The sequence below is a fragment of the Heteronotia binoei genome, chromosome 2, assembly GCF_032191835.1.
Source record: "Heteronotia binoei isolate CCM8104 ecotype False Entrance Well chromosome 2, APGP_CSIRO_Hbin_v1, whole genome shotgun sequence".
Taxonomy (NCBI): Eukaryota; Metazoa; Chordata; class Lepidosauria; order Squamata; family Gekkonidae; genus Heteronotia; species Heteronotia binoei.
In genome coordinates this window covers 178,359,262-178,386,797 of record NC_083224.1, presented here as the reverse complement: position 1 = coordinate 178,386,797, position 27,536 = coordinate 178,359,262, and the positions used below count along the sequence as shown (strand labels likewise).

The 27,536-nt window shown below is 50.7% G+C and overlaps 2 protein-coding genes across 5 annotated transcripts in view; one reads left to right on the top strand and one right to left on the bottom strand.

Moving 5' to 3' along the window:
* Positions 1-497: 497 nt before the first annotated feature.
* On the bottom strand, positions 498-24,404 carry PIGC (phosphatidylinositol glycan anchor biosynthesis class C). 4 transcript variants are annotated; one of them, XM_060232556.1, is made up of 3 exons: positions 24,318-24,345; positions 23,026-23,099; positions 498-1,959 (listed from the first exon to the last, which is right to left on the bottom strand). In XM_060232556.1, the coding sequence occupies exon 3, from the start codon at positions 1,856-1,858 to the stop codon at positions 965-967; it is 894 nt and encodes a 297-aa protein (XP_060088539.1). In that variant the 5' UTR covers positions 1,859-1,959; positions 23,026-23,099; positions 24,318-24,345; the 3' UTR covers positions 498-964. The 4 variants fall into 4 exon arrangements, 2 of the variants coding, with proteins under 2 accessions (XP_060088539.1, XP_060088538.1); XR_009555080.1 differs by lacking the exon at positions 498-1,959 and adding an exon at positions 21,199-21,983 and having other exon boundaries at positions 24,318-24,404; XR_009555081.1 differs by lacking the exon at positions 498-1,959 and adding an exon at positions 21,199-21,983 and having other exon boundaries at positions 23,985-24,325.
* A 13-nt stretch (positions 24,405-24,417) lies between these two features.
* The window catches only part of SUCO (SUN domain containing ossification factor), a 41,997-nt gene continuing 38,878 nt past the window's right edge, over positions 24,418-27,536 (top strand). The window contains exon 1 of the mRNA XM_060232554.1: positions 24,418-24,866. Coding sequence (XP_060088537.1) covers positions 24,802-24,866 — 65 coding nt within the window. The 5' untranslated portion in view covers positions 24,418-24,801. The remainder of the gene's footprint in view (positions 24,867-27,536) is intronic.

Sequence of the window (27,536 nt, the reverse complement as noted above, 5' to 3'; positions counted from 1 at the left end):
AAGACCGGGCTATACCATGCTGCCGTTCCTTCCAATGACCTATCTAAAACATACTGAAAGATCCATTCTTTTGCTTTCTGAGAAACGCCATGCCCTCAAGAGGGTTGGCCCAGATTCTCTGTTGTTGTTATTTTGCTAATGATATCCCATCAGACGGGGCTTTAAGACCCCAGCTGAGGCAGAATAGCACTGGTGCCAACCCTAAACCAGAGCAGAATCTCTTCCCCACTGCGTGGATGCTGAACGGGCCTGCACAGTGGCATCAGAGCTTCTTGTCTCCGGGGCTGACCCTTTTTGTAGGTTCTAATTTACTGATCTGAAGGACTGCCCTTAAAATACTTCTCAGCTATTTGTCTTAATTAACTTGTTGACCAGCCAACTTCCAGAAAGGAGCTCTGATGTGATTTTGGCGGCTCGGCTGCCTAAATGTTTGCCTTCTTTTTTTTTTCCTTGACGACTCTGGACGTTGTTCTGTGACGAAACAAGCTCCTGCAGTCTAAAGCTCTTTACGGTGTTTATTGTTTGCCATCACAATGGAGCGTAGAGACTTGAGCCCGAGCGGTACTTTTCCTGGCTTTGTTAACTGGCAGTTCCAAACAAAACACTAGCTTACATTGCAGCGGCTCAGATCCGCAGTGGCCCCTCAGATTCTTCCCTCGAGTGCGTTTTCAAGGATGTGCCACCACTCAAAGGTCCCCATTCAACATTTCCTACATCCCGGTATTTGTTTTTAACAATATAACAATAGCAATATTGCAATCGTACGAGACGCTACCCCAAACAGCAGCCGAGGTGTTTAGGAAAGCGTATTACCCAAGTGCACAAGGCCTTGAAGTTGTGTCTTCCGTTTTCCAAAGAAGGCCGCTGATCTTTTATCAACCTAGCGCCCCCCCCCCTTCTCCCCTGAACTGATGTTTCTAGGTTGGCATCTGCTGTGACAGCACCTCCTGCATGGGCCAGGAGTCTACATGAGGAATTTGGAGAGGTCTTCTTTGATTTCCGCCTCATCCCAAGGGCCGTGGATGTTGTTTTTGAAGAGCTGCAGCCTGATGAGGCAGTAGGGGCAAAGGCACGAGATGGAGACCAGCAAGAGGGCAAAGAGAACCGCGCCGACGCTGGTGATGGTCAGCAGGCCCCCCAGGGCAGCCGTGGCAAAGAGCAAAGTGATGACCACGTAGCCGTGAGGAGTCTGGGCTTTGAGCTTCTTCTGCAGCATGGGCCAGAGGGCGAAGATCTGGATGGCAAAAGTCACCATGACGAAGGCGTGCAGGGAGCGGGGCAGCCGGGAGGCCAAGCAGACGGAGGCGAAGATGGCCATGTTGAGAGAGAGGGTGCTGGACACGATGGCGGCGTTGGCCCCGTAGTTGAAAAAGATCAGGTGTCCGAGGAGCATGAAGGCGGACATGGCATAAATGGTGTCCGTGCTGATGGACTCCGTCAGGGTCTTCAGCACCGGGGAGAAGCCGTAGGTGAAGGCCACAAAGACCACAGAGCTCTTCAGGTCTGCCCACCGTGTCCGCCCGCTCTCACTTCTCCCCGCTCCCGAGTCGATGGCGTCGAAGAGGATGTAGCCAACAAGGGAGGACGCCAGGCCGGCCCCAAATAATTGCTGGGGAGCCAAAAGTCCCACATCCATGTACCACCAGGTGACAACGAAGACGCAGACGCTGCACAGCTGTTGGATCACTACTCCGGATTCAAACACCACAGCCTGGTACTGGTACTTGCGAGCATGGACATTCTTGCGGAGCTTCTCCAGGAAGCTCTGGTGCACGTAGTTATCGGGAAACGACTGCTTCTTGTAGAGCACCTTCTGCCAGCGTTGCCTGGGGTTCTGATCCAACTGCGTGGAGGGCATTCTCTTGACCCAAGTCGCTGCTAATTCAACCTGAGGTGCCACCAGATTATCGGACCCCAGTTTAATTCCACCTTCGCTGTTACTGACTCTTCTCTTTGCAGCTAAAAGAAAAAACGAAACAAACGTGTGGAGCAAAGTGTTTCAAGCCAAGAGCTTTTGCAGACACTCAGTCATGCACAGCCTCATTTTGGGCAGGAGCTAACAGGAGCAGAGCTCTGGAACCTCTAAATTTTATTGTGCTCTTTCTTCCTTACCCCCCCCCCCCCAAAAAAAAATCTTGCTGCTGAGCTCCATTGTTCAAACCCCCTGTGAGAATTTTGCTGAACTCTTAAGATTTGACAAACTTTCTAATATCTCCCCCCACAAAAAATGGGAAAATAACCCAAACGTATAAACGAGACAGATGGAGGCTGCTTTGGCCACACAGGAGAAAGTAATTTAAAAAGTATGATAGGAATAGGGTTTTATTATGACAATTATAATTCAAGAAACATTTTATGGTAGATGCTGAGCTGACAGAATTTAGTACACCTTCCGATGAAGTCAGGGGTGGGTGGCATATGCAAAGAAGTTATGCAAATGAGTTGTACTAATGAGCTCCGGCGCCCAATGTCCCCTCTAAGCTGCAGAGTCTTGTGAACAAAAATCCTACTTTGTGAGCTACTGGCATTAAAGTTGTGAGCTGCGGCATACCTTATTGTGCTGTGGGATATTTTTCCTGAGCTAAGACAAAAATGTGTGAGCTAGAGGCTAAAAATCTGTGAGCTAGCTCAGGCTAACTCAGCTTAGAGGGAACACTGCTGGCACCTCTTTTTCAATGAAATGACCCCTGGTCATGCACATCTAGGCTTGACAGCTCTGGATTTGGAAATACTTGGGGAGTAGGGATGCAAGTCTCCAGGTGGGACCTGGGGATCCAGCAGAACAGCCCACCTCCAGTCTGTACAGAAATGAGCTCCCCAGGAGAAAATGGATGCTTTGGAGAGTGGGCTCTAGGGCAGTACCCCACTGTGGTCCCCATCCTCCCCAGCTCCACCCCCAAATCTCCAGGAATTCTCCAACCTAGAGCTAGCAATCTTACCCCCACCCCACCAGCCGAGGAGACCTTGCAATGCTAACCTGGAGATTTGTGGAGCCCGAGGGGAAAAAGGGTTTAGGCAGGGGTGGGACTCTGGTAGGATCTAATGCAATGCAGTCTAAACCAGCCATTTTCTTCAGGAGTGGAACAAACGTTGTAAACAAATAAATAATACACCATTTTTGTAGTCTGGAAACCAACTGTAATTCTGGAAGCTGGAAAAACGAATATACCCCAAATGGACGCAAGGGGCATCACTGCAGGCGTGGATGACTCCATTTGCCCGTAGACCTGCAAGCAGCGTCTCCAAAACGTTGGGAAGCAGCAGCAGCAGCAACCCAGCAGCTAAATTTACCCTGTGGAGCTGCAAGAGAGCAGCCCCTGCTGGCGCTGGGATGATGCAGCACAGTGCAAGGCCGACCTGATTGGCTCTTATCAGAAAAGAAGAAGCTCAGTACCTTAGCGGCGCGCGAGCGCCAAGGGAGCGGCAGCTTTACCTGTGCGACTTCCGCCCTAAGGAAGGCCGCGCGACCCCTCCCTGAACTCCAATCCCGCTCGCAGGCCAATGAAACAGCTTGGAAGGACGAGGCAGGCCGAGACTAGGGTGGCCAGACCGTCCCGGTCTCCCGGGACATTCCCGGATCTGGCCACCCAATCCCGGATCCCGGGCTGCCTATACCGGGACCATTAAAGGTCCCGGTTTAGGCAGCCCCGGAGCCGGTGGGCCGCGGGCGCGGGCGGGGAAGGCGGGGAGTGAGGGAGGGAGCGTCCCTGCGCCTGCGCAGGGCCCCTGCGCACGCGCAGGGACGCTCCCACCCTCACTCCCCGCCTTCCCCGCCCGCGCGCGGGGCCCGGCGGCAGTGGTGGAGGCTTCTCCGTGGCCTCCGCTGGTCGCTGGAAGCCCTCCAGAGACTCTGGAGGGCCTCCAGCGACCAGCGGAGGCCGCGGAGAGGCCGCGGGGCACCCGGCGCTGGTCCCGGAAGGCCTTCCAGAGCCTCTGGAAGGCCTTCGGGGACCAGCGCCGGCCAGCGAAGGCTTCCCCGCGGCCTCCGCTGGTCCCTGGAGGCCCTCCAGAGTCTCTGGAGGGCCTCCAGGGACCAGCGGAGGCCGCGGGGAAGCCGCGGGGCACCCGGCGCTGGTCCCGGAAGGCCTTCCAGAGCCTCTGGAAGGCCTTCGGGGACCAGCGCCGGCCAGCGAAGGCTTCCCCGCGGCCTCCGCTGGTCCCTGGAGGCCCTCCAGAGACTCTGGAGGGCCTCCAGGGACCAGCGGAGGCCGCGGAGAGGCCGCGGGGCACCCGGCGCTGGTCCCGGAAGGCCTTCCAGAGCCTCTGGAAGGCCTTCGGGGACCAGCGCCGGCCAGCGAAGGCTTCCCCGCGGCCTCCGCTGGTCCCTGGAGGCCCTCCAGAGACTCTGGAGGGCCTCCAGGGACCAGCGGAGGCCGCGGGGAAGCCGCGGGGCACCCGGCGCTGGTCCCGGAAGGCCTTCCAGAGGCTCTGGAAGGCCTTCCGGGACCAGCGCCGGCCAGCGAAGGCTTCCCCGCGGCCTCCGCTGGTCCCTGGAGGCCCTCCAGAGTCTCTGGAGGGCCTCCAGGGACCAGCGGAGGCCGCGGGGAAGCCGCGGGGCACCCGGCGCTGGTCCCGGAAGGCCTTCCAGAGCCTCTGGAAGGCCTTCGGGGACCAGCGCCGGCCAGCGAAGGCTTCCCCGCGGCCTCCGCTGGTCCCTGGAGGCCCTCCAGAGTCTCTGGAGGGCCTCCAGGGACCAGCGGAGGCCGCGGGGAAGCCGCGGGGCACCCGGCGCTGGTCCCGGAAGGCCTTCCAGAGCCTCTGGAAGGCCTTCCGGGACCAGCGCCGGCCAGCGAAGGCTTCCCCGCGGCCTCCGCTGGTCCCTGGAGGCCCTCCAGAGTCTCTGGAGGGCCTCCAGGGACCAGCGGAGGCCGCGGGGAAGCCGCGGGGCACCCGGCGCTGGTCCCGGAAGGCCTTCCAGAGCCTCTGGAAGGCCTTCGGGGACCAGCGCCGGCCAGCGAAGGCTTCCCCGCGGCCTCCGCTGGTCCCTGGAGGCCCTCCAGAGTCTCTGGAGGGCCTCCAGGGACCAGCGGAGGCCGCGGGGAAGCCGCGGAGCAGCCGGCGCTGGTCCCTGGAGGCCTCCAGAGGCCAGCGCCGGTAGCGGAGAGGCCCGGCGCTGGTCCCTGGAGGCCTCCAGAGGCCAGCCCCGGCAGCTCCCTCCCTCCCTCGCCGCGAGGCCGCCGCCGGAGGACTCCCCGCCGCCGCCGCCGCTGGATCCGCCGCCCTGGAATAAGGTAAGGGGGCCGAAAGCGGGGGGGGCGGGGGGCGGCCTTCCTTTCTTCCCTCCCTCCTCCCTTCCTTCCTTTCTTCCTTCCTTCCTTCCCTCACTCCCTTCCCTTCCTTCCCTCCCTCCCTCCCTCCCTCCTCCCTTTCTTCCTTCCTTCCCTCACTCCCTTCCCTTCCTTCCTTCCCTCCCTCCTCCCTCCCTTCCTTTCTTCCTTCCTTCCCTCCCTCCCTTGCCTTCCTTCCTTCCCTCCTCCCTTTTCTTCCTTCCTTCCTTCCCTCCCTCCCCCCTTCCTTCCTTCCTTCCCTCCCTCCCCCTTCCTTCCTTCCCTCCCTCCCCCTTCCTTCCTTCCTTCCCTCCCTCCCCCTTCCTTCCTTCCTTCCTTCCCTCCCTTCCTCCCTCCCCTTCCTCCCTCCCCTTCCTCCCTTCCCTCCCTCCCTTCTTCCTTTCTTCCCTTCTTCCCTTCCTCCCTTTCTCCCTTCCTTCCTTCCTTCCCTCCCTCCCTATGTTGTTATGTGATGCAGAATGTTGGACTGGATGGGCCACTGGCCTGATCCAACAGGGCTTCTCTTATGTTCTTATGTGACGCAGAGTGTTGGACTGGATGGGCCACTGGCCTGATCCAACAGGGCTTCTCTTATGTTCTTATGTGATGCAGAGTGTTGGACTGGATGGGCCACTGGCCTGATCCAACAGGGCTTCTCTTATGATCTTCTTCGTGGTCTCTGTGCATCACACTGATGGGATTAAGGCGCCTGCGCCGATCACGATCGGTAACTTCAAAAGCTGCGGATTTCCGCGCCCCAGGCCCGGTGCGCATGCGCACAGCCCCCACTGCGCATGCTCACCACGCCCGGAGCAGACATCCCGCCAGTTCTCTTCTGACCGCCGCTCGGATCAGTCGATCTTTTCGCTACGGTCGGTATTTTTTCCTATCTATATTTAGATTGTGGATTTCCAGAGTTTCTTATTTTCTTTCTTATTTTAGTTTATTATTTTCGATACAAGAAGGGAACAAAATTGGATTCTCCGTTCCAGTTCCCAATTTTTCCTCGCCCTCCCCCCCCCTCACCCCTTCCCGCCACGGATGGAAAGGCGCTGGGGATTTTTCCGGAGGTGCACGAGGTGTGGCAGCAAGATAGCCCCTCCAGACGGACACTCCCTCTGCCTACTTTGCCTTGGGGAGTCCCATATTCCTGACTCTTGCATACATTGCTCGAGATTTTCAAAGCAAACCAGGAAAAATCGCGCAGCCCGGCTGGCCGCCGCTTTAATGGAGAGGGCACTTTCGCCGAAGAAGATGTCGACCACTCCAAAACCGTCGACATCCGAGTCGGTCGGTACCGACAGGGCCCTTACCGACGCCGATCGCCCCAGCAAGAAAGCGGGCTCGGCACCGAAGTCGGACTCCTCTACGCCCACAAAACGGCCTAGAGAGGAGAAGGTCGCCCACACCGGAACAAAGAAGAAGAAGGCAGACAAACCCAAACCCAGTGGACACTCTGCCTCTTCTGCCCCGACATCGCCATCGGTGCAGGCGACGGGGAAGGTTCCACCACTCAGGCTATTCGCCTCGCCTAGCCGTCGCCACAGCTCACCGACACTCTCAGCCATGTCGACGCAGATAGCGATTTCATCGGACTCCGACATCGAACTCGCCCAACGCTCGGGAACGGAGCAGAGTCCTGCGGATGAGCACCGCCCTCGAACCCCATCCCCGCAACCTAAAGGAGATGACCGGGCTACTCCCCCTAGGGGTCGGTCGCGAAGCCCACGGAGACCTCTCACCCCCCGCCATCGCTCCCGTAGCAGACGTCGGGACCGATCACATAGCCGCTCCAGGAGCCCTAGACGTCGGCACCGATCGCGTGAGTCGACCAAGGCCAGATCACCGGTAGATCGCTCACCGAGATCGAAGCCCAGAGACAGTTCACCACTTCGGAAACCACCACCCCCGATACCCTGGGACCAGAGACAATGGCAATACTTATACGGCTCTTACCAGATGCCCTCAGTTTTTCCCTGGATACCCCCCAGACAATTGGACTGGGACCAGCAATCTGAGGCGTCAGTGAGATCCAGAACCTCCTATCATACACCGAGGCATACATCATCGGCGGCACTGGCGAAGCCCCCGAGCATCGAAAAGCCCCCAAAGCAAAGCTCTCCTCGACCTCGAGGACAGGAAAAGGTGACCCCGGAACCAATTAAGACCCCGGAACCTCATCCTAGGTCAGAGCACTCAGAATCGCCAGACGACTCGAAATCAGGGGAGGAGTCTGCTTCAGAAGAACAGGGCACCCCTTCCTCCCCGGAGGAACCTTCACCTTTGGAGAAAGTCGGGGAAGAACAACCGATATCGCCATCTGAAGATCTCAAGTCTTACGGAGATCTTATTAAACGCATGGCCCAGACACTGGCTCTGACTACAGTTCAGCCCAAACCGATAGTAACGGACAATGTGTTCGATGTGGTGCAACTGGATACCTCCACAGCAGTAGCACTCCCTCTAACGTCGGTCATGCTACACACGGCCAAATCCGCATGGGACAAACCTGCGTCGACACCAATATCATCACGCAGGCTTGACCACATGTATAGAATTCAGGAATCGACCGCTGAATTTCTATTTAACCACCCTAAGCCGAACTCGGTGGTGGCCGCCTCCTCTTCCAAAGCTAGGAAGACCCATTCGACCCCCCCTGACAGGGAGGGAAAGAAGTTGGACAATCTGGGTAGGCGGTTTTATACGGCGGGTTCACTTGGCGTGAAAATGGCGAACTACACTGCATGCATGGGGCGATACCAATATGCGTTATGGGACCAGCTCTCCTCCATTTTACCTACTCTCCCAGAACAAGCAAAGACAGCAGTCAGGAAATTGCAAAAGGAGGGAACCCTACTAGCGAAACAACAAATCAGTTCCGCAAAACACGTCGGCGATATAGGGGCTAAAACCATCTCCTCGGCTGTGACACTCAGGAGGCATTCGTGGCTAAGGTCAACGGCCCTCCAACCGGATACCCAGTCGTATATAGAAGATTTACCATTCGATGGCAGCGGGTTGTTCAGTGCAAACACCGACACCGCTTTACAAGAATTGGATAAAAGCATCAAAACATCAAGAAACCTAGGGGTATCCACTTCATCTAAAACACAGTCCAAACGACCTTGGTCAAAGACTTGGAACAAGAAACCGTTCTCAAAACAGCAAGGGGACCAGCAGTGGAGACCTAAAAGCTCGGGCTCTTTCTCCAAATCTCAGTATGGTACAAAGACGAAGTACTCACCGACTTCTACGCAGACCCCTCGCCAAAAGGGGAATCGGCAACCCAAACAGAGCCTTTGACTGCCTCCCCCTATGTTCTGCCCTATCCCCGTCCCCTGGGAACCAGACAAGACTCTACCCCTTCTTCCCAGCTTGGGCCAAAATTACTACAGACAAATGGGTCCTCTCTGTTATTCGGATAGGCTACCAAATAGAGTTTCAACAACACCCCACTGTCCCTACAGTCGTCCATACCACACACTCTCCAATACTAAAAGAGGAAGTACAAGCCCTTCTGCACAAGAATGCAATAGAGGCAGTCCCACAGTGTCAGGAGAAACAGGGATTCTACTCCCGATATTTTATAATCCCCAAGCGGGATGGTGGCCTCCGGCCTATCATGGACCTGAGAGCTCTCAACATTTTCATCACTCATCACAGATTCAGGATGACCTCTCTGCAAAACATTCTGCCTTTGCTCAACCAGGGAGACTGGATGGCCACATTAGACCTGCAGGACGCATACTTCCACATAAGTATCCACCCAGACCACCGGAAGTTCCTCAGGTTTACCATCGGGAAATCCCATTTCCAATACCGGGCATTGCCATTCGGACTTTCAACGGCCCCAAGGGTCTTTACGAAGACCATGGCAGTAGTGGCAGCACATCTGAGACTGCAAGGGATAGTGATATTTCCCTATATAGACGATTGGCTCCTGGTGGCAAACTCCAAGGACCGTCTACTGCACCACATCCGGATAACCTTAGCCCTTCTACAGGAACTGGGTTTACAAGTCAACAACAAAAAATCACATCTCCAACCATGCCAGAGGACACAATTCATAGGAGCGATCCTAGATACAAGGAAATGCAAAGCATTTCTCCCACCAAGCAGAGCAAACGACATCATCTCGCTTGTGTCAGAATTTCTCCACAACCCAACGGTGAGAGCGAGACAGATACAGCGTCTTCTAGGACTGATGGCCGCAACCACTGCAGTCATCACGTTTGCCAGGTTCCACATGCGGATGCTCCAACTGTGGTTCATCAATGCATTCAACTGCCTGAGGGACCCCCCGTCACGCCGGATGCGCATTCCGGAACCAGTCCTACTCTCTCTAACGTGGTGGCACCAGAGACATCATCTAACGGAAGGTGCCCCATTTCACAGAAAGGCCCCTTCTCTGACGATAACCACAGATGCATCCCTGTGGGGCTGGGGAGCTCATCTGGACGGCATGTGCGTCGGGGACAGATGGCCTCCATGCCACCTACAATTTCACATAAACTTTCTGGAGTTGCTGGCAATCCATCACGCCATCATCTCATTCCGGAAACTACTCACCAACAGATCGGTGGCAATCCTTACAGACAACACGACGGCCCTAGCATACATAAACAGGCAGGGGGGCACAGTGTCCCGGAAGCTTTGCCTCTTAGCCTTACGCATTTGGGAGATATGCAGAGAGACGCGAACAACCCTAACTGCAGCACATCTCCTGGGGACTCTCAACTCTTGTGCGGACTCTCTAAGCAGAGGAGGTGCCATACTCCACGAATGGGAAATGAACTGGAAATTCCTTCAACCAGTTTTTCAGCAGTGGGGGACACCGGAAATAGACGTGTTTGCGACTCGCGAAAATTCAAAGTGCAGGAAGTTCTGCTGCAGGGGGGGAGCAGACCCGAGGTCGCTGGGAGACGGCCTGATATTTCCATGGAAGGGCCAGCACGTCTACCTGTTCCCTCCCATCCCGCTCATAACCAAGGTGGTCCACAAAGTTCACAAAGAAAGGCCACGAGGGATCCTAGTCACCCCGTGGTGGCCGAGACAACATTGGTTTGCCCCAATCCTAAGCATATCCGACGGGGTCTACCATCAGTTCCCGCCAGCCACAGACCTACTAGTATCGCATCAGGGGAAGGTGACTCATCACAATGTACCGCACCTAAAATTGACGGCGTGGCGGCTATAACTGCCCCGTTATCAGCCAGGGCACAAGAGGTTATTCTGAACTGTAGGAAGTTGTCCACTCGTAGGTCATATGACTACAAGTGGTCTAAGTTTGTGAACTTCGCTGCGTCGGAGGGAGCAGACCCCACCACAGCGGGCCTCTCCATGGTGTTGGACTTCATCCTCGCCCTAATCGACAAGGGACTAGCAGTATCATCAGCTAGAGTGTACTTGGCTGCCATATCAGCCAATCATGTAAACATTGAAGGCTACTCGGTGTTCTCACACCTGGACTCTAAGAAATTCCTTCGTGGCCTTGCCAGGCTGTACCCTGTGGTAAAGGTTCCAGCCCCTGCATGGGACCTCCCTGGAGTCCTACACGCCTTATCGGGGAAACCCTTTGAACCTATGGCGTCATGCCCCCTACTGTTGCTAACGTGGAAGACAGCCTTTCTCCTAGCCATTACATCAGCCAGAAGAGTGGGCGAGCTGGCCGCTCTCCGCTGTGACAACCCATACTTACGATTTAGTGCAGATGGTGTCTGGTTGAGACCAGACATCAGATTCCTCCCCAAAGTGGTATCCGCATTCCACTTAAATAAGGAAATATACCTGCCGGTGTATTTTCCGAACCCCATGACAGATGGGGAGCACAGACTCCATGCACTAGACGTAAAAAGGGCATTATCCTTTTACCTACACAGAATGAGGCCCTTCCGTAGGGACTCAAGACTTTTTCTGTCCTATGCCCCGGCGTCCCAAGGGAGCAAGGTCTCAGCTCAGAGGATCTCAAAATGGATCTCAGAAACCATAAAGCTGTGCTACTTAATAAATAAGAGACCTTTGCCTGGCCCCATTAAAGCGCACTCCACGAGGGCGATAGCCACGTCAGCAGCCTTCATGAAAGGGGTGCCCCTGAGTGACATTTGTGCAGCAGCCACGTGGTCCTCACCGCATACCTTCGTCAGACATTATGCGTTAGACCTGAGATGGCATCAAGGCACTTCGGTGGGCCAGGCGGTACTGCAGTCGCTGTCTTACTGATGAACCGGAGCACCCTCCTCCAGGTAGGACATTGGCTTGCTAGTCTCCCATCAGTGTGATGCACAGAGACCACGAAGAAGATAAACAGGTTGCTTACCTGTAACTTATGATCTTCGAGTGGTCATCTGTGCAGTCACACTACCCGCCCTCCTTCCCCTCTGCTGCCGGTCCATCAGTGGATTGTGCAGCGGTCAGAAGGAACTGGCGGGATGTCCGCTCCGGGCGTGGTGAGCATGCGCAGTGGGGGCTGTGCGCATGCGCACCGGGCCTGGGGCGCGGAAATCCGCAGCTTTTGAAGTTACCGATCGTGATCGGCGCAGGCGCCTTAATCCCATCAGTGTGACTGCACAGATGACCACTCGAAGATCATAAGTTACAGGTAAGCAACCTGTTTTTCTTATGTGACGCAGAGTGTTGGACTGGATGGGCCACTGGCCTGATCCAACAGGGCTTCTCTTATGTTCTTATGTGATGCAGAGTGTTGGACTGGATGGGCCACTGGCCTGATCCAACAGGGCTTCTCTTATGTTCTTATGTGACGCAGAGTGTTGGACTGGATGGGCCACTGGCCTGATCCAACAGGGCTTCTCTTATGTTCTTATGTGACGCAGAGTGTTGGACTGGATGGGCCACTGGCCTGATCCAACAGGGCTTCTCTTATGTTGTTATGTGACGCAGAGTGTTGGACTGGATGGGCCACTGGCCTGATCCAACAGGGCTTCTCTTATGTTGTTATGTGACGCAGAGTGTTGGACTGGATGGGCCACTGGCTTGATCCAACAGGGCTTCTCTTATGTTGTTATGTGATGCAGAGTGTTGGACTGGATGGGCCACTGGCCTGATCCAACAGGGCTTCTCTTATGTTGTTATGTGATGCAGAGTGTTGGACTGGATGGGCCACTGGCCTGATCCAACAGGGCTTCTCTTATGTTATTATGTGACGCAGAGTGTTGGACTGGAGGGGCCACTGGCCTGATCCAACAGGGCTTCTCTTATGTGACAATACTGACTTTGGTGGACCCAAGCACTGATTCAGTGTAAGGGAGCTTTGTGTTTGTGTCTTCTAGTGCAATTTTGTTCTCAGATCCTGTATTTACTTCATCAGTATATGGGATAAGGCACTTTCTCAACTGTGCTGCATAATGCAGCCTATTTATTTTGTCCTGTTGGCTCTGTTGGCTCTATCTGCGCCACCTTCATCACTTTCGGGGTGTGGATCCCCCAGTGGAGTGGTCTCCCGACTCCCTCCGCCGGCTGTTTCTGATAGCCCTGTGCCCCCTCTTTCATTTGATATGTGTCCCGTGCGGGTGCCACCCTCCCGCCGGGAGATGCCGCAAAATGAGCCCCCTTGAGGCTTATGGCGGCAGGGCTCGGGGGAAGCGAGCTAGACTGCTGTTCTTTTGAGGGGTTATAGAGTGTTTCGAGCCCGTCCCTGTGGCATCGGTCCCATCGTTGTGGGGCCCAGGGGGCCGGCGCAGCGGCACGCTGAAGCAGCCTGTCGGTCACTTCCAGGTTCCTGTCCTGCATCTTGACCGGTGTTATTAGTGACAGGCTGCTTCGGCGTGCCGCTGCGCCGGCCCCCTTGGTCCCACAACGATGGGACCGATGCCACAGGGACGGGCTCGAAACACTCTATAACCCCTCAAAAGAACAGCAGTCTAGCTCGCTTCCCCCGAGCCCTGCCGCCATAAGCCTCAAGGGGGCTCATTTTGCGGCATCTCCCGGCGGGAGGGTGGCACCCGCACGGGACACATATCAAATGAAAGAGGGGGCGCAGGGCTATCAGAAACAGTCAGCGGAGGGAGTCGGGAGACCACCCCACTGGGGGATCCACACCCCGAAAGTGATGAAGGTGGCGCAGATAGAGCCAACAGAGCCAACAGGACAAAATAAATAGGCTGCATTATGCAGCACAGTTGAGAAAGTGCCTTATCCCATATACTGATGAAGTATATACAGGATTTGAGAACAAAATTGTTTCCGGCGGTGATATTTGGGGGATTTTTGGGGACGTCACAGGAAGTGCTGTGAAGTCACTTCCTGTTTCCGGCAGGTGACGCGGGGGAAATGATGTCACAGGAAGTGATGCCACTTCCTGTTTCCGGTGGTGGCATGACATCACCGGAAGTGACGTCACCGGAAGTGACGTCACTTCCTGTTTCCGGCGGCGCGCGCGCTTCGCGCGCTCACAACCCCCCCCCCCCCCGTGTGTCTCTGGCTGGTCTTCAGACATTATGGTCACCCTAGCCGAGACGCTCTCCCTCTTTGGCCGCTCAGGAGCCGCTAGGCGGCCTCCCTGTATGCAAGACCACAGGCAGCCGGGGGTGGCTCCGGTCAGGCTGGCGGCGTTGAGGGAGGCCCCCGCCAGTTAGGCCTGGCTGGGACGCCCCGGCTTCGTTTGGTTCTTCTTCGGGGAAGGAAGCGCCCAGACGGCTGCCATCTGCTGGGGGAGTCGCTCCGGGGGAGGCGGAGGCGCCCTGGCAAAGCGAAGCCGGGCTCCAAGCCGAGAAGACGACGGGAGATATTTGGAGAGCTGCTAAGCGTGCTTTCCTGGGAGTAAAGCCCCATTGACTAAAGTGAGACTTCCGTCTGAGTAGATCTGCTTTGTTGTTACAGGCGACTTATAATGACCTCCGTAGGGTTTTCAAGGCAAGAGATGTTCAGAGATGGGCCGATTTCGCACTAGACCTTTAATCCTGATTCAGCCCTCTCCCCAAACTGACATTCTACACTTGAATCGTGGAATCACAGAAACCAACTCTATGAGTTTATGATTCTATGATTCTAGCGTAGAAAATCAGTTTGGGGACAGGGCTTGCAATTGCCTGCCTCCAGTAGATTCAGGTTTGGAAGCCGTGTTGGGCTGAAACAGCCCGACAAAGTTTGAGTTCAATGGCACCTTTAAGAGTTAGTAACAGTTTTATTCAAGGTATGAGCTTTTGTGTACATTGCAGGGCAGTTTATACCTTGAATAAAAACTTGGTTGGTCTTAAAGGTGTCACTGGATCCCAGACTGTTTTGCTGCCTCTGGTGGAGAGTTTGGACTCCCTTAGTGGCCCCCATCCAAGGTCTGATAAGATGGGGCTAGCCTGCACTACACAGGTCAGAGAAGACCTGGTTAAGGGCTGCTTTCTCTGTGGCTTCCCCCTGCTCCCCTCAGGGAGCAGTTTGGTTCCTCAAGACACAACCGCAGGTCTTAATTTCATAACCAAAGACACCCACTGTTCTCCTTTTTGGAAAACAGCCTGATGAAGGTTGTGGGAGAACCCACAAACTTGTCTACTTTTTGCGTCATTGTGGTTGTTATTAATAAAAGGCATTTGGGGGGGAGGGTTGCTTTGGAACAAGGGTTTCCAGCAACCTCTTAACACAACAGGGGGTCTCGAAATATTTCCTTCATTTCCCTGGGACACAATTTTATATTATTGCTTTTAACATTCATCACATTTATTAACATGAAGCACTGGGATTTCTCTTTCGTTCTTCTCTTTTCCTGCAGCCCCTTGGGATCCCTGGAAAGATCCTTCCTCGGGTTGCAGGAAAACAGACTGGGGGGGCTGAAGTGAGGATGGACAGGTGCTTGCGTGTGACGTTGCTTCTCTTCCCTCTATCACAAGCATAGCGATTTTATGACTTATGGCAATCCCATTGGGTTTTCAAGGCAAGAGATGTTCAGAGGTTGTTTGCCATTGCCTGCCTCTGTATTACAACCCTGGACTTCCATGGTGGTCTCCCATCCAGATACTGACCAGGAGGCCTGTAGCTATGGTGGGGCCCAGCCCATCCTTTCAACCCCCCCTTCTAACTGTATGGCTCCTCCACTGGAGCACTGACTTCCGAGGAGGCTGGCATCTCTGTAGCAGCTTTCTAGGCCCCTCTCATAGTGAAAGCTTCGCTTCCCACCCAGCCAGGGGTGACCCTTGGCCTAGCCTGGGGTATCCAGGTCAGATATGCATAGCAAATAGCTGGTAGGTGGGAATTGGTAATTTCATCTCCTTTCCCCTTGCCCCACAAGAATCCCATGATCCTAGGGGTTGGAAGTGCTTACAGAAGTGACAAGAAATGCAGGGAGAATTGTGTCACTTTTGGGCAGGGACGGTTAAGTACAGGCCGCCGTGCCATTGAATTAACCGTCAGCAACTATAGCGTCATGGCAGACTGTATTTGAATGGGTGTCTAAGTTGCTCTCCTCCCTTCCTGATGAGCAAACAAGGCAGGTTGTGGTACCGCAAAAGAAAAGCAACACGTTTATTGTTCCGTAGATAACTGCTGAATAAATAATTTGCTGAATTGGGCTTTCACAGCAGCTTGAATTGGATTGGCGAGGGCTTAAACAAACACTGCTCTGGCTGTTGTGAATAGCCACTGCGCTTTTGAGGTTTTGCTCAGAAATGCTGCGCACTGTAATGCTTGCATGTCATGGCCTTTTAACACCAATGCTTACAGTCTCCCCCCCCCCCCCGCTTAGTCTGTACTGAAGTAAGCCTGCATACCATTATAGCTGCAGAAAAGTGCATTGCTTTTTCCTGGATGTCTGTACATAGCCCACTTCTATTACCTGGGCTTCTGCCTGTCTCCCAATCTCTTGAGCCCCTTTCTTCTATCGGCAGCCTCAGCTGGGTTTGCTGTAGTCCAAGGGCATACTTGAGAACGGGGGGGGGGGGGGGGGGCTCATTTCTCAATAAATATACTTAGGATAAGGTCCCAGTGGCTGCCACCTCTTTTGGCCTCCGTGGACCAACCTGGCAATGTGGGGGAAACTCCTGTGGGGCTAGAGCGCCTGATAAGTTCTCATGAGCTCTTGTATTAACATGTCGGGTGCCTGCTTTATTGTTTTAAGAATTCAGGTTACTAATTAGTAGAGCATCGGGGAGGAATGCGTTGCTGTTCACAATGAACAATAGTATAGTAGAAAAGGTGCCCGGATTACTCAGGCTGCCACGTTCCACATACCGCTCTGAATGGTATTGTCTTTGCTCACTGGGGAGAGAATCTCCTTCCCCTAGCAACCACAACACACTGCCGTTTGAGTGCCAGCAAAATGTCGTAGGTGGCTGCATTAGCAAAGAGCATAATCAAGAAACGAACGCCACACACTCCTTTCTGTCAAGACAAAATAACACAATGGGTAAGCTTTCAAGTTCTCCAGAACTAACCGAGCAAACATTAGCACAAAAGCAGGTGGCAGAAAAGGGGGAGGGAGGAGATTTTCCAGGTCAGGACCTCTCTGCATCTTGTGTGAACGCTTGGCTAACTTCAGTGGGTACAGTGTGTGGCTCTGGGAAGCATTCCGAGAAGGAGCAACAAATGGAAACCGTTCAGCAAAATACAAAACCCAGAATATTAATGCATTCATCAATCCTAGGAGCAGTGCAGTAAGTCCCCAAGGCAGCAGGAATGCTTCTGCCAGAATGGCCAGAACTCCCTGTAGTGTTTTTATAGAATCCTGAGCAGGCCCTGACTGCAGAAACCAAAGCTCTCTTAGTGCAAGAATATGCAACTCAGCAGCAATATACCACACATTTTTCTTGGCACTCATAGGGTTGCCTGGTCCCCCCTGGGAGAATGGGGGGAGTAGAATTACCAGATCTGGGTTGGGGATCTTCTGGAGATTTTGGGATGGAAATGAGGAGAGGGGCCTCAGCAAGGTACAATGCCATAGAGGCCACCTTCGAAAGCACCCGTTTTCTCCAGGAGAACTGATCTCTGTAATTTGGAGATCAACAGTAATTCTGGGGGATCTCCAATGTCCCACCTGAAGACTGGCATCTTTAAACCAATGCCAGATCTCTACCCAAGCAACCAAGGCACTGGCAGAAAAGCTGTGGTCAGAAGTGTGGGAGGAGGCTGCAGGCATGACTTACAGCTGTTATCGCCACCTGCGCAGCCACTAGCTGAGACTGAGGTGCTCTCAGTGCTTCTGGGGTTCGGCTTGCTCCACTCAGGACTCGCCCCCCATTCCACCCCGTGTTTCCCAGCATACCACCATCTTCAAAGGTAGATCTTAATCTTTCCTCACAGTACCTGGGCCAAAGCATCCCCCTTCCAAAAAAAATCTGCTTCTGGTGTAATCTTCCCTCTCTGGGACCTGAACCCTCATATAGGAAATACTGTGACCTTTCCAGGGCATCTTTCTCTGCTCAGTGATTGGTAGTGGTGTTGGGGTGGTTTGGCTGGGCTGTCCATGCTGCTTTCTCTGCTTGTCGGCCTATCAAAGAACATGTTTTCTAAAAGGCACTTGAAGACTAGGAAAGTGGTGGTTATTAGGGGTGCTTAAGGGGCATGGCACAGTCCTTCCTATAGGGAAAAGTCGTTTTCTTCCTCCCCTTCTTGTGTTTTGTGAGTGGGTCAGGGCAGGGTGACATCATGGAAGTGTGCTGACCTCAGTGGAAGTTGGTTGGCTCTTTCCATAAATGGCTGACCAGGGAACATCATCAGCTTGCCACTCTTGTGATCATCTGGTATGGGCAGTGTCTCATGAACTTCAGGGCAATTGCTATGCTCCCAGCTCCTGTCCTCTGTTAAGAGAGGACATAAGATACTGACTGACAACACTCCAGTGATGGGGCTTGTGGCACTGCCCTAATTTCCCAACACTGATTTTTACCCCGGCATTCTTTTCAGAGTGGAATGGATTTATTGCTTCTAGCTTTAAAAAATCTTTAAAAGAGAAGGAAGAAGAGAAACCGGATCACTGTGAGTCATTCTAAACCAGATTGCCCAGTGGTTGCTATCATGGTCACCAGCATGACTTTTGCACAAGATGCCCTCACTAATAAAGTATATTTATTATGAAGTGAGTCCTGTTTAATGAGGAACTAACTTTGGTCCCTTTCTGCTTACAAGGGTTTCTCCCATAACCTTCTACATGTTCGCCAAGTATGCAGCCGCTCCCTATATCTGACAAAATGTACAAAAAGTTTATGGAAGCTCTGCAAGCATAAACACCTATTAATCTTTCGGATTCTACAAAATGCTGCTTATTTCAGAAAACTACGTGTAATAGTTCCAGTGTGGTGTCGTGGTTAAAAGCAGTGAGTTCTGATCTGGAGAACTGGGCTTGATTCCCCTTTCCTCCACATGACACCTGGTGGGTGACCTCCAGCCATCACCATTCTCTCTCAGAACCCTCTAAGCCCCACTTACCTCACAAGGTGGCTGTTGTGGGGAGAGGAAGGGAAAGTGACTGGAAGCCACTTTGAGACTGAGTTAAGGTAGAGAAAAGTGGGGTATTAAAACCAACTCTTCTGTCAGGAGCAAAGAGCAGCTCATGAAAATCTGCTCCAGGGATTTTTAATTTTTCATACCAAATTATTAACCTTTGCTTTTCTATTTTTGCTTGTATATTTGAGAGGGCCAATTCTTCGCAAAACCAATCTCATGCCTGTGAAATCTTTGAAAGGGAAGGCTAAAATCTTTCAGCACACTACTGGACTCCTTGGACTCCTCCATGACTCTCCTTCCCCTCTCAGTGGTCTGACAACATCTCTATTCAATAATGCTTGTTTTATTTAATGAGGGTTTTTTTTTCGTGTATGTGGGAATCTGGCTGCTTTGAATCGATTTAGCTTACAAAACTTGGCACAAAGAATATCTGAGAAACAGCAGCAACAGGCACTGTGTTTCAGTAGTTCATTTTCAAACACAAGAGCTCTGCTGAATTAGACCAATTGTCCATCTAGTCCAGCATCCTGTCTCACACAATGGCCAACCGGTTCCTCTAGACAGCCAACAACATGACACGGAGACGAAAGCCTTCTCCTGATGTTTCCTCCCAGCTCTGGGATTCAGAGGATTAGTGATTCTGAACATGAAGTCTCTCCTCAGTCACCACAGCTCGTAGCCATTGATAGACTTATCCTCCATGGATCTTATTTAATCCCCTTTAAAAGCTGTTTATTCCTGTGGCAGCAAATTCCACATTTAAATCACACTCTGGGTAAGATAGTACTTTCTTTTGTCCGTCCTGAACCTACTGCCCATTAATTTCATTGGATGCCCTTGAGTTCCATTATTTTGGGAGAGGGAGAAAAATTTCTCTTTGTCATCTCTCTCTACCCCATACATAATTTTATAAACCTCTCTCATGCCCCACCAGTTTTATCTTTTCTATACTGAAAAGTCCCAGACTCTTCAGACTCTCTTCATAGGAAAGATGCTCCAAACCCCCTGATTATCCTGGTTGACCTCTGTACTTTTTATTGCACTGCAATGCCCTTCTGGAGATACAGTGACCAGAACTGTACACAGTATTCCAAATGAGGCCGCACCATAGATCTATACAAGGGCATTACAATACTGGCTGTTTTATTCTCAAACCCTTTCCTAAAAATCCCTAACATAACAGTTTGCTTTTTTCACAGCTGCGACACATTGGGTTGACACACTCATCACTTCTAAAGAGGGACAAAATACATACCTAAAAGCTGACATGCTGATCGACAGCTCACAGGTACACAGGCCATCTGATGACAGAGATGTCAAAGTCCATTTGCTTTGGCAAGCAAACTTATTGGGTCAGGTTATCACAACACACTTGGCCTCTGAGCTCATTCTTAGTAGCACAGTCTCAGCTTAATTACTGCTTTGTGCAAACTTTATGAGACACAGTCCTGCCTTGGCAGGACTTCTTGTCATCGGTAGCTATAACAGAACTAAGTGCTCCCACATTGGTCAAAGGCCTTCTTCTCCAAGCATACACTAAACAGGGGTTATTAAACACAAGTGTGGCAAATTCTTCTCCTAGCAAACACCCAAATACTAAGCACATCATGTTTCACTGGCAAACACCAGTTCCACAACTGGAGCTTTGGAGTCAGTAATGCCTGTCATTGAGTGAATTTTCTTAGCCATTGCCTGTATTACTAAGTTATTTTTTTAAAAACCAGACACCTTCGATTTTACTGCCTTTTGCATGGATTTCTTCTACACTGCTAGGCAGACAGAATTTTGTTTTCTGGCTACACAAGAGGCAATGAATGTGCAAATGGCCAGTATTTACAATAACTAGTGTTTGATGACATTCAGTCTGATCCCTTGCGCATCTCTATGGACATAAATTCCAAGAGGCCACCTATTATTAGGTACCACAAGCCTCCTTTCCCCCTAAGATTAACAAATGTACTATGAGCTAGAATCCACTTCCATTGAATGCAGCTGACATTCTCAGTTGACATATAGTCATAGAGAAAAACGTGAACAGTGAGGGCTAAAGGCAATGAAATGCAATACGCAAATGGAAGGCTTGACAAATCCCTAGAAATTTAATTGGTATCCCTAGTATTTTTAAATGGTTTTATTGCAGATGTGACAGCAAGTATTAGTGGAAGTACAAAGGATTGCATTCAACCCAATTTTCCACTTGTAAAAATGGGAGGAAAGGAACTACTCTGACCACTAACAAGGGCATGTTTGGGATCATGGGACCTGCATGGACAAAAGCCATGTAGAATTGGCCTGTAATGAGGACAGTTCTTGGCTTGGATTAGGTGAGAAACCTGGCCGGATCTAACCCAAAGCATTTCATATCAGAATACTTTGTTGTAATAACATAAAAACAACCGTGAATGAAATTCCTGTCATTGCTCATTTATGTTAACCTTTCACCATTCCGTGGTCGTGGATGAACTCATTTTTAGCTAGCTGCTTTCTATACTGACTCCAACATTCAATTAATCATTATGAAATTATGGAAAATAGGGGAGAAATTAGATTAGGGATTGAAGTTATTTTTATTTATTTTTACCACTGTGTTTGTTGTCACTGAGACACAAATTACGTAATGTAAACTGATACAATCAATACGATGAGACACGTAACAAGCAATGTAATACAAAAATCTAAAGCAAGCATAGAACATTATATATGATACAGAATGCCAATACAACGCAGCACAACAGTATGACATCAATAGAAAATAATGCACTGACAACAGAATAATACATATAGCAAACATCTGTTTGCTGCTTGTGGTGGTGATGACAACCAGGGCCACCCCTATTTTCATTTGTATAGTACAGCACTTTTGTCATAGTTTCAACTTAATTATAATAGAAATTGTGAAGGAGTTAGATTTCTGTTTTGTGGCAGCAATAACTAGAAAAATTGGTCATTCAAATATGAAACCTGAGGGCTGGACAAAATGTCTGGCTCCTAAATGTTTGGGCTGGATCCTAGCGGCAAAGATAACTTGTTGAGGCCTGTGCTAACATAGTATAATAAGCAATCCTGTTCTAACTGTTGCCATCCTATGCAGAGTTGCTCCTGCCTCAACCCAGTGAAACCAGTGATCTTGGACTAGATTGCACTGTGAATTACCCTCTGAGCAAGCAAACCAGTTAACTAATTTAAGAATCCAAGAAATTGTGCAAGCTGTGCAAAAAATTCTGAAGACAGCCATCTTGGAATTAAAAGTGAGGATTCATCACAGGTTGCTACTGCAGGTTTCTCTTTTCCATCTCCTCCACCACTCTGAAGGCTATGTCTGCCAGCATAGAACTCCACAGGATAAAAAAAAGCAAAATAAAATAAAATTGTAACCATCACCAGTAGTTTGCTGGCTGCTAAAAAAGTCTTCACCTCTTCACCCAAAGGGTGATTAACATGTGGAATTCACTGCCACAGGAGGTGGTGGCAGCTACAAGCATAGCCAGCTTCAAGGCGGGATTGCATAAAAATATGGAGCTGAGGTCCATCAGTGGCTATTAGCCACAGTATATTACTGGAACTATCTAAGGCAGTGATGCTCTGTATTCTTGGTGCTTTTGGGGGGGCAAAGTGGAAGGGCTTCTAGACCCACTTGTGAACCTCCTGATGGCACTTGGGGTTTTTTTGGGGGGGGGCCACTGTGACACAGTGTTGGACTGGATGGGCCATTGGCCTGATCCAACATGGCTTCTCTTCTTTTCTCTGATTGGTGGGATGCATTATTTCTAGGATATATGTTTCAGATGGGAACTAGATGTGCTCTTGCATGAACACATGAAGTCACCTTCAGACCATTAGTCCATCACGGTCAGTATTGTCTATCGCACTGGCAGCAGTTTTCTGCAGTCTTGGGTGCTTTCCCATCACTCCTTCCCCAATCCTTAAGTGCAGATGTCAGGTATTGACATCTGGGACCTTCTGCTCACCAAGCAGATGTTCTTCCATTGAGCCACAGCCCTTCTCATGTGTCTGATGTGTGCATTCTGTGCCCAGGCCCATAGCTACAGAGGGGTCTGGGGAGGGCCAGGCCACTCCATTCAAACCCCCCTTCCATCTGCCCCCTTTGCTCACCACCACTCTGAAGAACTGCAGCATTGCTACTGGTCTCTCTGCCACATCACTCAAAGCAAGCAGCACTTTCTTCCTGGCTTGTGCACCAGACCTGCTGACTGGGCTCCTGTGACTACTGGCCCTCCCCAGCACTTATGCCTCAGGGACAGGACTCACTCCTGGGATCACCTTGCCATGCTATACCATTCCTGTCTTGAGTTCATGCTACTGACCCTGTGCCTGAAGGGTGTTACTAGCACTGTCTGAAATAAAAGCCACTTACCTACAAGCAGTTCTTCGTTTGAGGAAAAACCTCTCTTGTTGCACTTTTATCATCTTGTGAAAAGCAAAAGTCATCTGCAAAAGGGAACAGGGGAAAGTTATTTGAGAAATACAGTATTTTTTGCACCATAAGACTCACTTCCCCCCCAAAAAAAAGTGGAGGGAAAAGTGTGTGCGTCTTAAGGAGTGAATACTGCAAAAAATTCACACAAATGCCTCTAAATTCACACAAACAGCTCTAAAAACTAGGTGCGTCTTATGCTCAGGTGCGTCTTATGGAGCGAAAAATACGGTATATTTTTGTAAATTACTTCCAACCCCACCCCACCACGTGTTTATGGATCAGGTTGTCATTTCACAAGAATGTCATGTATTATTCTATTTCATTCAGTCCTCAATCTGCAAATATTTGTCTGAGGTGTTACAGATTTACTTATGGTTTTATTCTTTCAAACCATAACATGTACATGTTTAAAACAAGGCAAGGTAAAACAGATAACATTTATTTGTTTAGGAAACAGGATTTGTCTGTCAATAGTGTGGATAAGATATATTGAACCTGGAAAAGTGACAAAGACAACTTGGGCTGAAATCATGAACATTTGATGAGAGAGAAAAATAGAAACAGGAATCTTGTGGCATTGGTGAACACATTTCTAGATCCAGAGGAGTAAGCCATGTTAGTCCATTGCTACAAAATAGTAGAATCCAGTAGCCCCTTTAAGACTAACAAATTTTATTGTAGCATAAGCTTTTGAGAAACTCTCTTCATCAGATGCATCTGGTAAAGAGAGCTGTGTTTCTCGAAAGCTTATTCTACAATAAAATTTGTTAGTCTTAAAGGGGCTACTGGACTTTTTACATTTCTAGAGAGAAGTTCTTGTAGCCCACTTTTTCAGAGGCAGCTAAAAGGCCCATCGCGCGAGACGATTTGCTCCCTAAGAAGTTATGCTTTCAGACCTATCCAGGCATGGATGCTGAGCCAGTTTGCGCAGCATGCAACATCATTCACCGCAGGTGAGTTCCTGATTTAAAAAACTACGTTTCCCATAATGCCCTGAAACCGAGACGTTTCTTTGCCTGGGGCTCCTTCCCGCGTCTCTGCTCCTTTCACCGCTGCCGGGTCCTCAAACTTGCTGAAAAGACTTTACGTTGCCCTGAACGAAGCCTGTTTTGTTACATTAACGTGAACTGCCGTCGGCTATTTAACAATTCCCAACTCCAGCTTCTTCAAAAAAACCCGATACTTTCCAAGGAAAACAAAAAATGCTGCCCACACTACCTTTCCCCTACCTTTCCTTGACGTCGCCGATGAGGCGGGAATAAGATGGCGCGCCCGGTGGCTCTCGGGAAGGAAAGCAACGATTTCGCCCAATTGCTAACCGCCTCTGCCAAATCGGCGCGGCTATTGGCTTAGGAGGAACAACTGTTGGACCAACGGCCGCCGGGGTAGGCCTCAGGTAGCGCCCCAGTGCGCAGGCGCGATTCGTTTTCTTCGCTTCCCGGGCGGCTGACGCGTCACATTCCACCTCAGCGCGTCAGGACTTGAGCTTGGAACGGCGGCTGAAGGAAGCGGGGCAGGGAAGAGCGGGAGGCCGGAAAGAAGAGGCGAAGGAGGCAGTCGCTGAAGGGGCAGCCGGCGACGACCCTCACGCACCTGCCTTCCCGACTCGGAGCCGGCCCAGCTCTGCCCCGCCCCCCTAGCCTCAGCGGCATCAACCGTGGCCGGGAGGATGCGCCGCCGCCCCCTGGCCCGGAGAGGTAAACGGGGGAGACGATGAAGGAGCCGCCTCGACGGCTTCTGTTCTGGGCCTCCTGCTTGCTGCTCTGCTGCCTGCTCGGGTGAGTTGAGGAAGGGTGGGTGGGTGGCTGGCTGATGCCTTGGCCGGGGGTGGGAGGAGAAGCGGCATATCTCTAGTGCAGGGGTGGCCAAACTTGTTTAATGTACGAGACGCATAAAACAAGCAGCAGATGTTTGAGAGACGCAAAACATGAACATCAGATGTTTTGAGAGCCACAGGACAGGAAGGAAGGGAAATAGATGAGGGAGAGGTGGAAAGAAAGCAACTTTAATTTTAAATTCATTCTCCAAGCTGCCACTGGCTTGGCTTGGAGAAGTGATTTAAAGAGACGAATGCCTTCTCAAAGTTGGCCAATGGGGTTGGTGGGGGCTTCGAGAGCCACACAGTATGTGTCAAAGAGGCACATGTGGCTCCCGAGCCACAGTTTGGCCACCTCTGCTCTAGTGAGTGGCTGGTAGTTTGAACAGGGTTATGATCTGTAGTTAACACGAGGTGCCAGAAGAAGGAACGGATCTTGCGCAAAGCTTGTCATAAAATTGTAGAGTTGGAAAGTACTTCCAGGGCCATCTAGTCCAACTCTCCGCACGATGCAGGAAATTCACAAATGTCTCCCTACACACATGCACCCCCAGTGACCCCTGCTCCATGCCCAGGAGATGGCAAAAAACCCTTCCAGGGATCCTTGGCCTGGAGGAAAAAGTATCTATCAGAGTTAAGTTGCTTTCATGTCACCTTATTGTCAGACTCTTTTAACTGGAGGTGCCAGGGATTGAACCTGGGACCTTTTACTTGCCAAGTGGATGCTCTACAATTGAGCCATGGTCCCTCTTCAGTTTCACTTTAACATGTGAAAATCTACTTATGGCTGTTATACTTTAATTAGGAACACAACTCTCCCATGTGCTGCCTCTATCTGCTGTCCAGGTTGTGTCTGGGGTTATGGGGAGATTTTCAAAGCTCATTCTTCTGAATTCAGTTGGGTTACATTTTGTTGCTCACCTTCCAGTGGTAGGAGCCCTGTGTCTGACCAGGCATCTAACCTCTGCAGCCCCTTCTGCTGCTTCAGTGGACAGGTGTACCTGAAAGTTTCGAAGGGCAGGCCTTCTAAAGGGAGAGAGAGCTGCTGTCTGACAGAAGAAGTCATGCATGTGACCACCCATGGAGCTCGTGTTGCCCTTCCCTGGGTGTTTAACTTACAACTTAAACCTATTCAGAGGCCTGCTTGAACTTGCTTGCATTGTGAAAAACATTACAGCTAAATAAAACAGTGAATATAAGGGATTATCCATCTTCACACAAGCCATAAGATGTGTGTGTCATGATGTGGCCCAGAGGCTTTCATTTCAGCCCCAGTACCCCTTTCCATTTGCTGTTTACATTCAGCTGGAGCTGGAAAAGAGAGCAGGTAACAATGTGGACTAAGACAATGTCTGCCTTTAAGTTTGCCTTCCTTATCAGCAACTTGCATGCTCTCCAAGTTCCTCCTATTAGGTAATAGGTGTTTGGGGGCAGACTCGAGCTTCGAGAGGCTTCTGGTTATTTATCACATGGCAGTTATGCACAGGAAGTATATAATAATATAAAATATGTAACCAAGTTGATATGCAAACTTATTGGGCAGTCCTTCTAAATACTAATATTTAGGTTTTCAGTCCACTCAGTTACAGCTGGGGAGAGTCCATCACATTTCCCTGGAAAGCACAACGCTCACATTCCTGAGACAGAGGGTTGGCAGGTTGCACCACAATCACATTTGGTTTCTGGTATTTTGCTCCATTTTTAAACAACAGGTCTGGACAACTGCCTGAGTCTGTTCATATTCTATTAGTCGTCTTTCACACTTTACATGACAAGTCAAATCCTGAGGGCCTCTCCTTGGTGTTTATCAGGTTGGAACTGATTGCATCCATGTTAGCAACTACTCATTCCCTTTTGGTTTTCAAGAGATTAGTTGATACTGTAGGGCATCACTGCCCCAGATGCAGGCTGAAGCATTTTTTTTTTGGTGGCAGAGTTTCTGTTATCTGTTCTGGTTAGATTTGAAATACTAATGTATACAAGCACCTCAGTTGAATATGCAGTATAGGCCCACTTTCCTCCAAGCCGTGACTGTAAAGTTAAAGAAGGGAGAAAATCCTGTTCAGTCTGCTAGATGTGTATGAAACATTTCCCTTGTTTCATTGTTCTCAATATTCTCTTGTGTTTTCCTGTAGTATTTGCTTTTCTGTATTGTTTCAGAGCTGTTCTCCTTTGACCCTGGGTTTGTCAGTTTGAGAAAACAAAAATTGAGATTAGACATGAATGAAATGGAGGGAAGGACAAAGCCCTGTGCTGCAGACATTAGCAATCTAAATGGCTCCAATATAAGCATTATAAAAGAGATGATGATGTATTTAATAGAGTAGCTTTTTTTTATGGTGATGCAGGAGTTAAGATGAAATACAATTCTTAGTGCTGATTGCATGTCCACACTTCTGGGAAGCTTTGGGTGGTGTACATCCTTGTGTCTTTCTAAAACAAAATATCTGCATTGTGCTACAGTGCTTTTTGATGCAGATGTCCGTGTTAGATTCAAGATAGTATTTTTGCATAGGTGTATGCTATGGTATGTCATATTTTTACATTATATCGAAATCACTTTTAAATGTATCTCAGTCGCAGTTAATAAACAGTTCTAGCTATGAATTTGCTTTTGGGAAGTGCCGGTGGT

Excerpts from the sequence above, each read along its gene's own strand:
- PIGC (XM_060232555.1), bottom strand. The coding sequence starts at position 3,215 with ATGGAGTCATCCACGCCTGCAGTGATGCCCCTTGCGTCCATTTGGG. Across the intron at positions 1,960-3,169 it reads GCCCCTTGCGTCCATTTGGG|CTGCAAAGAGAAGAGTCAGT; the intron begins GTATATTCGTTT and ends TTTTTCTTTTAG.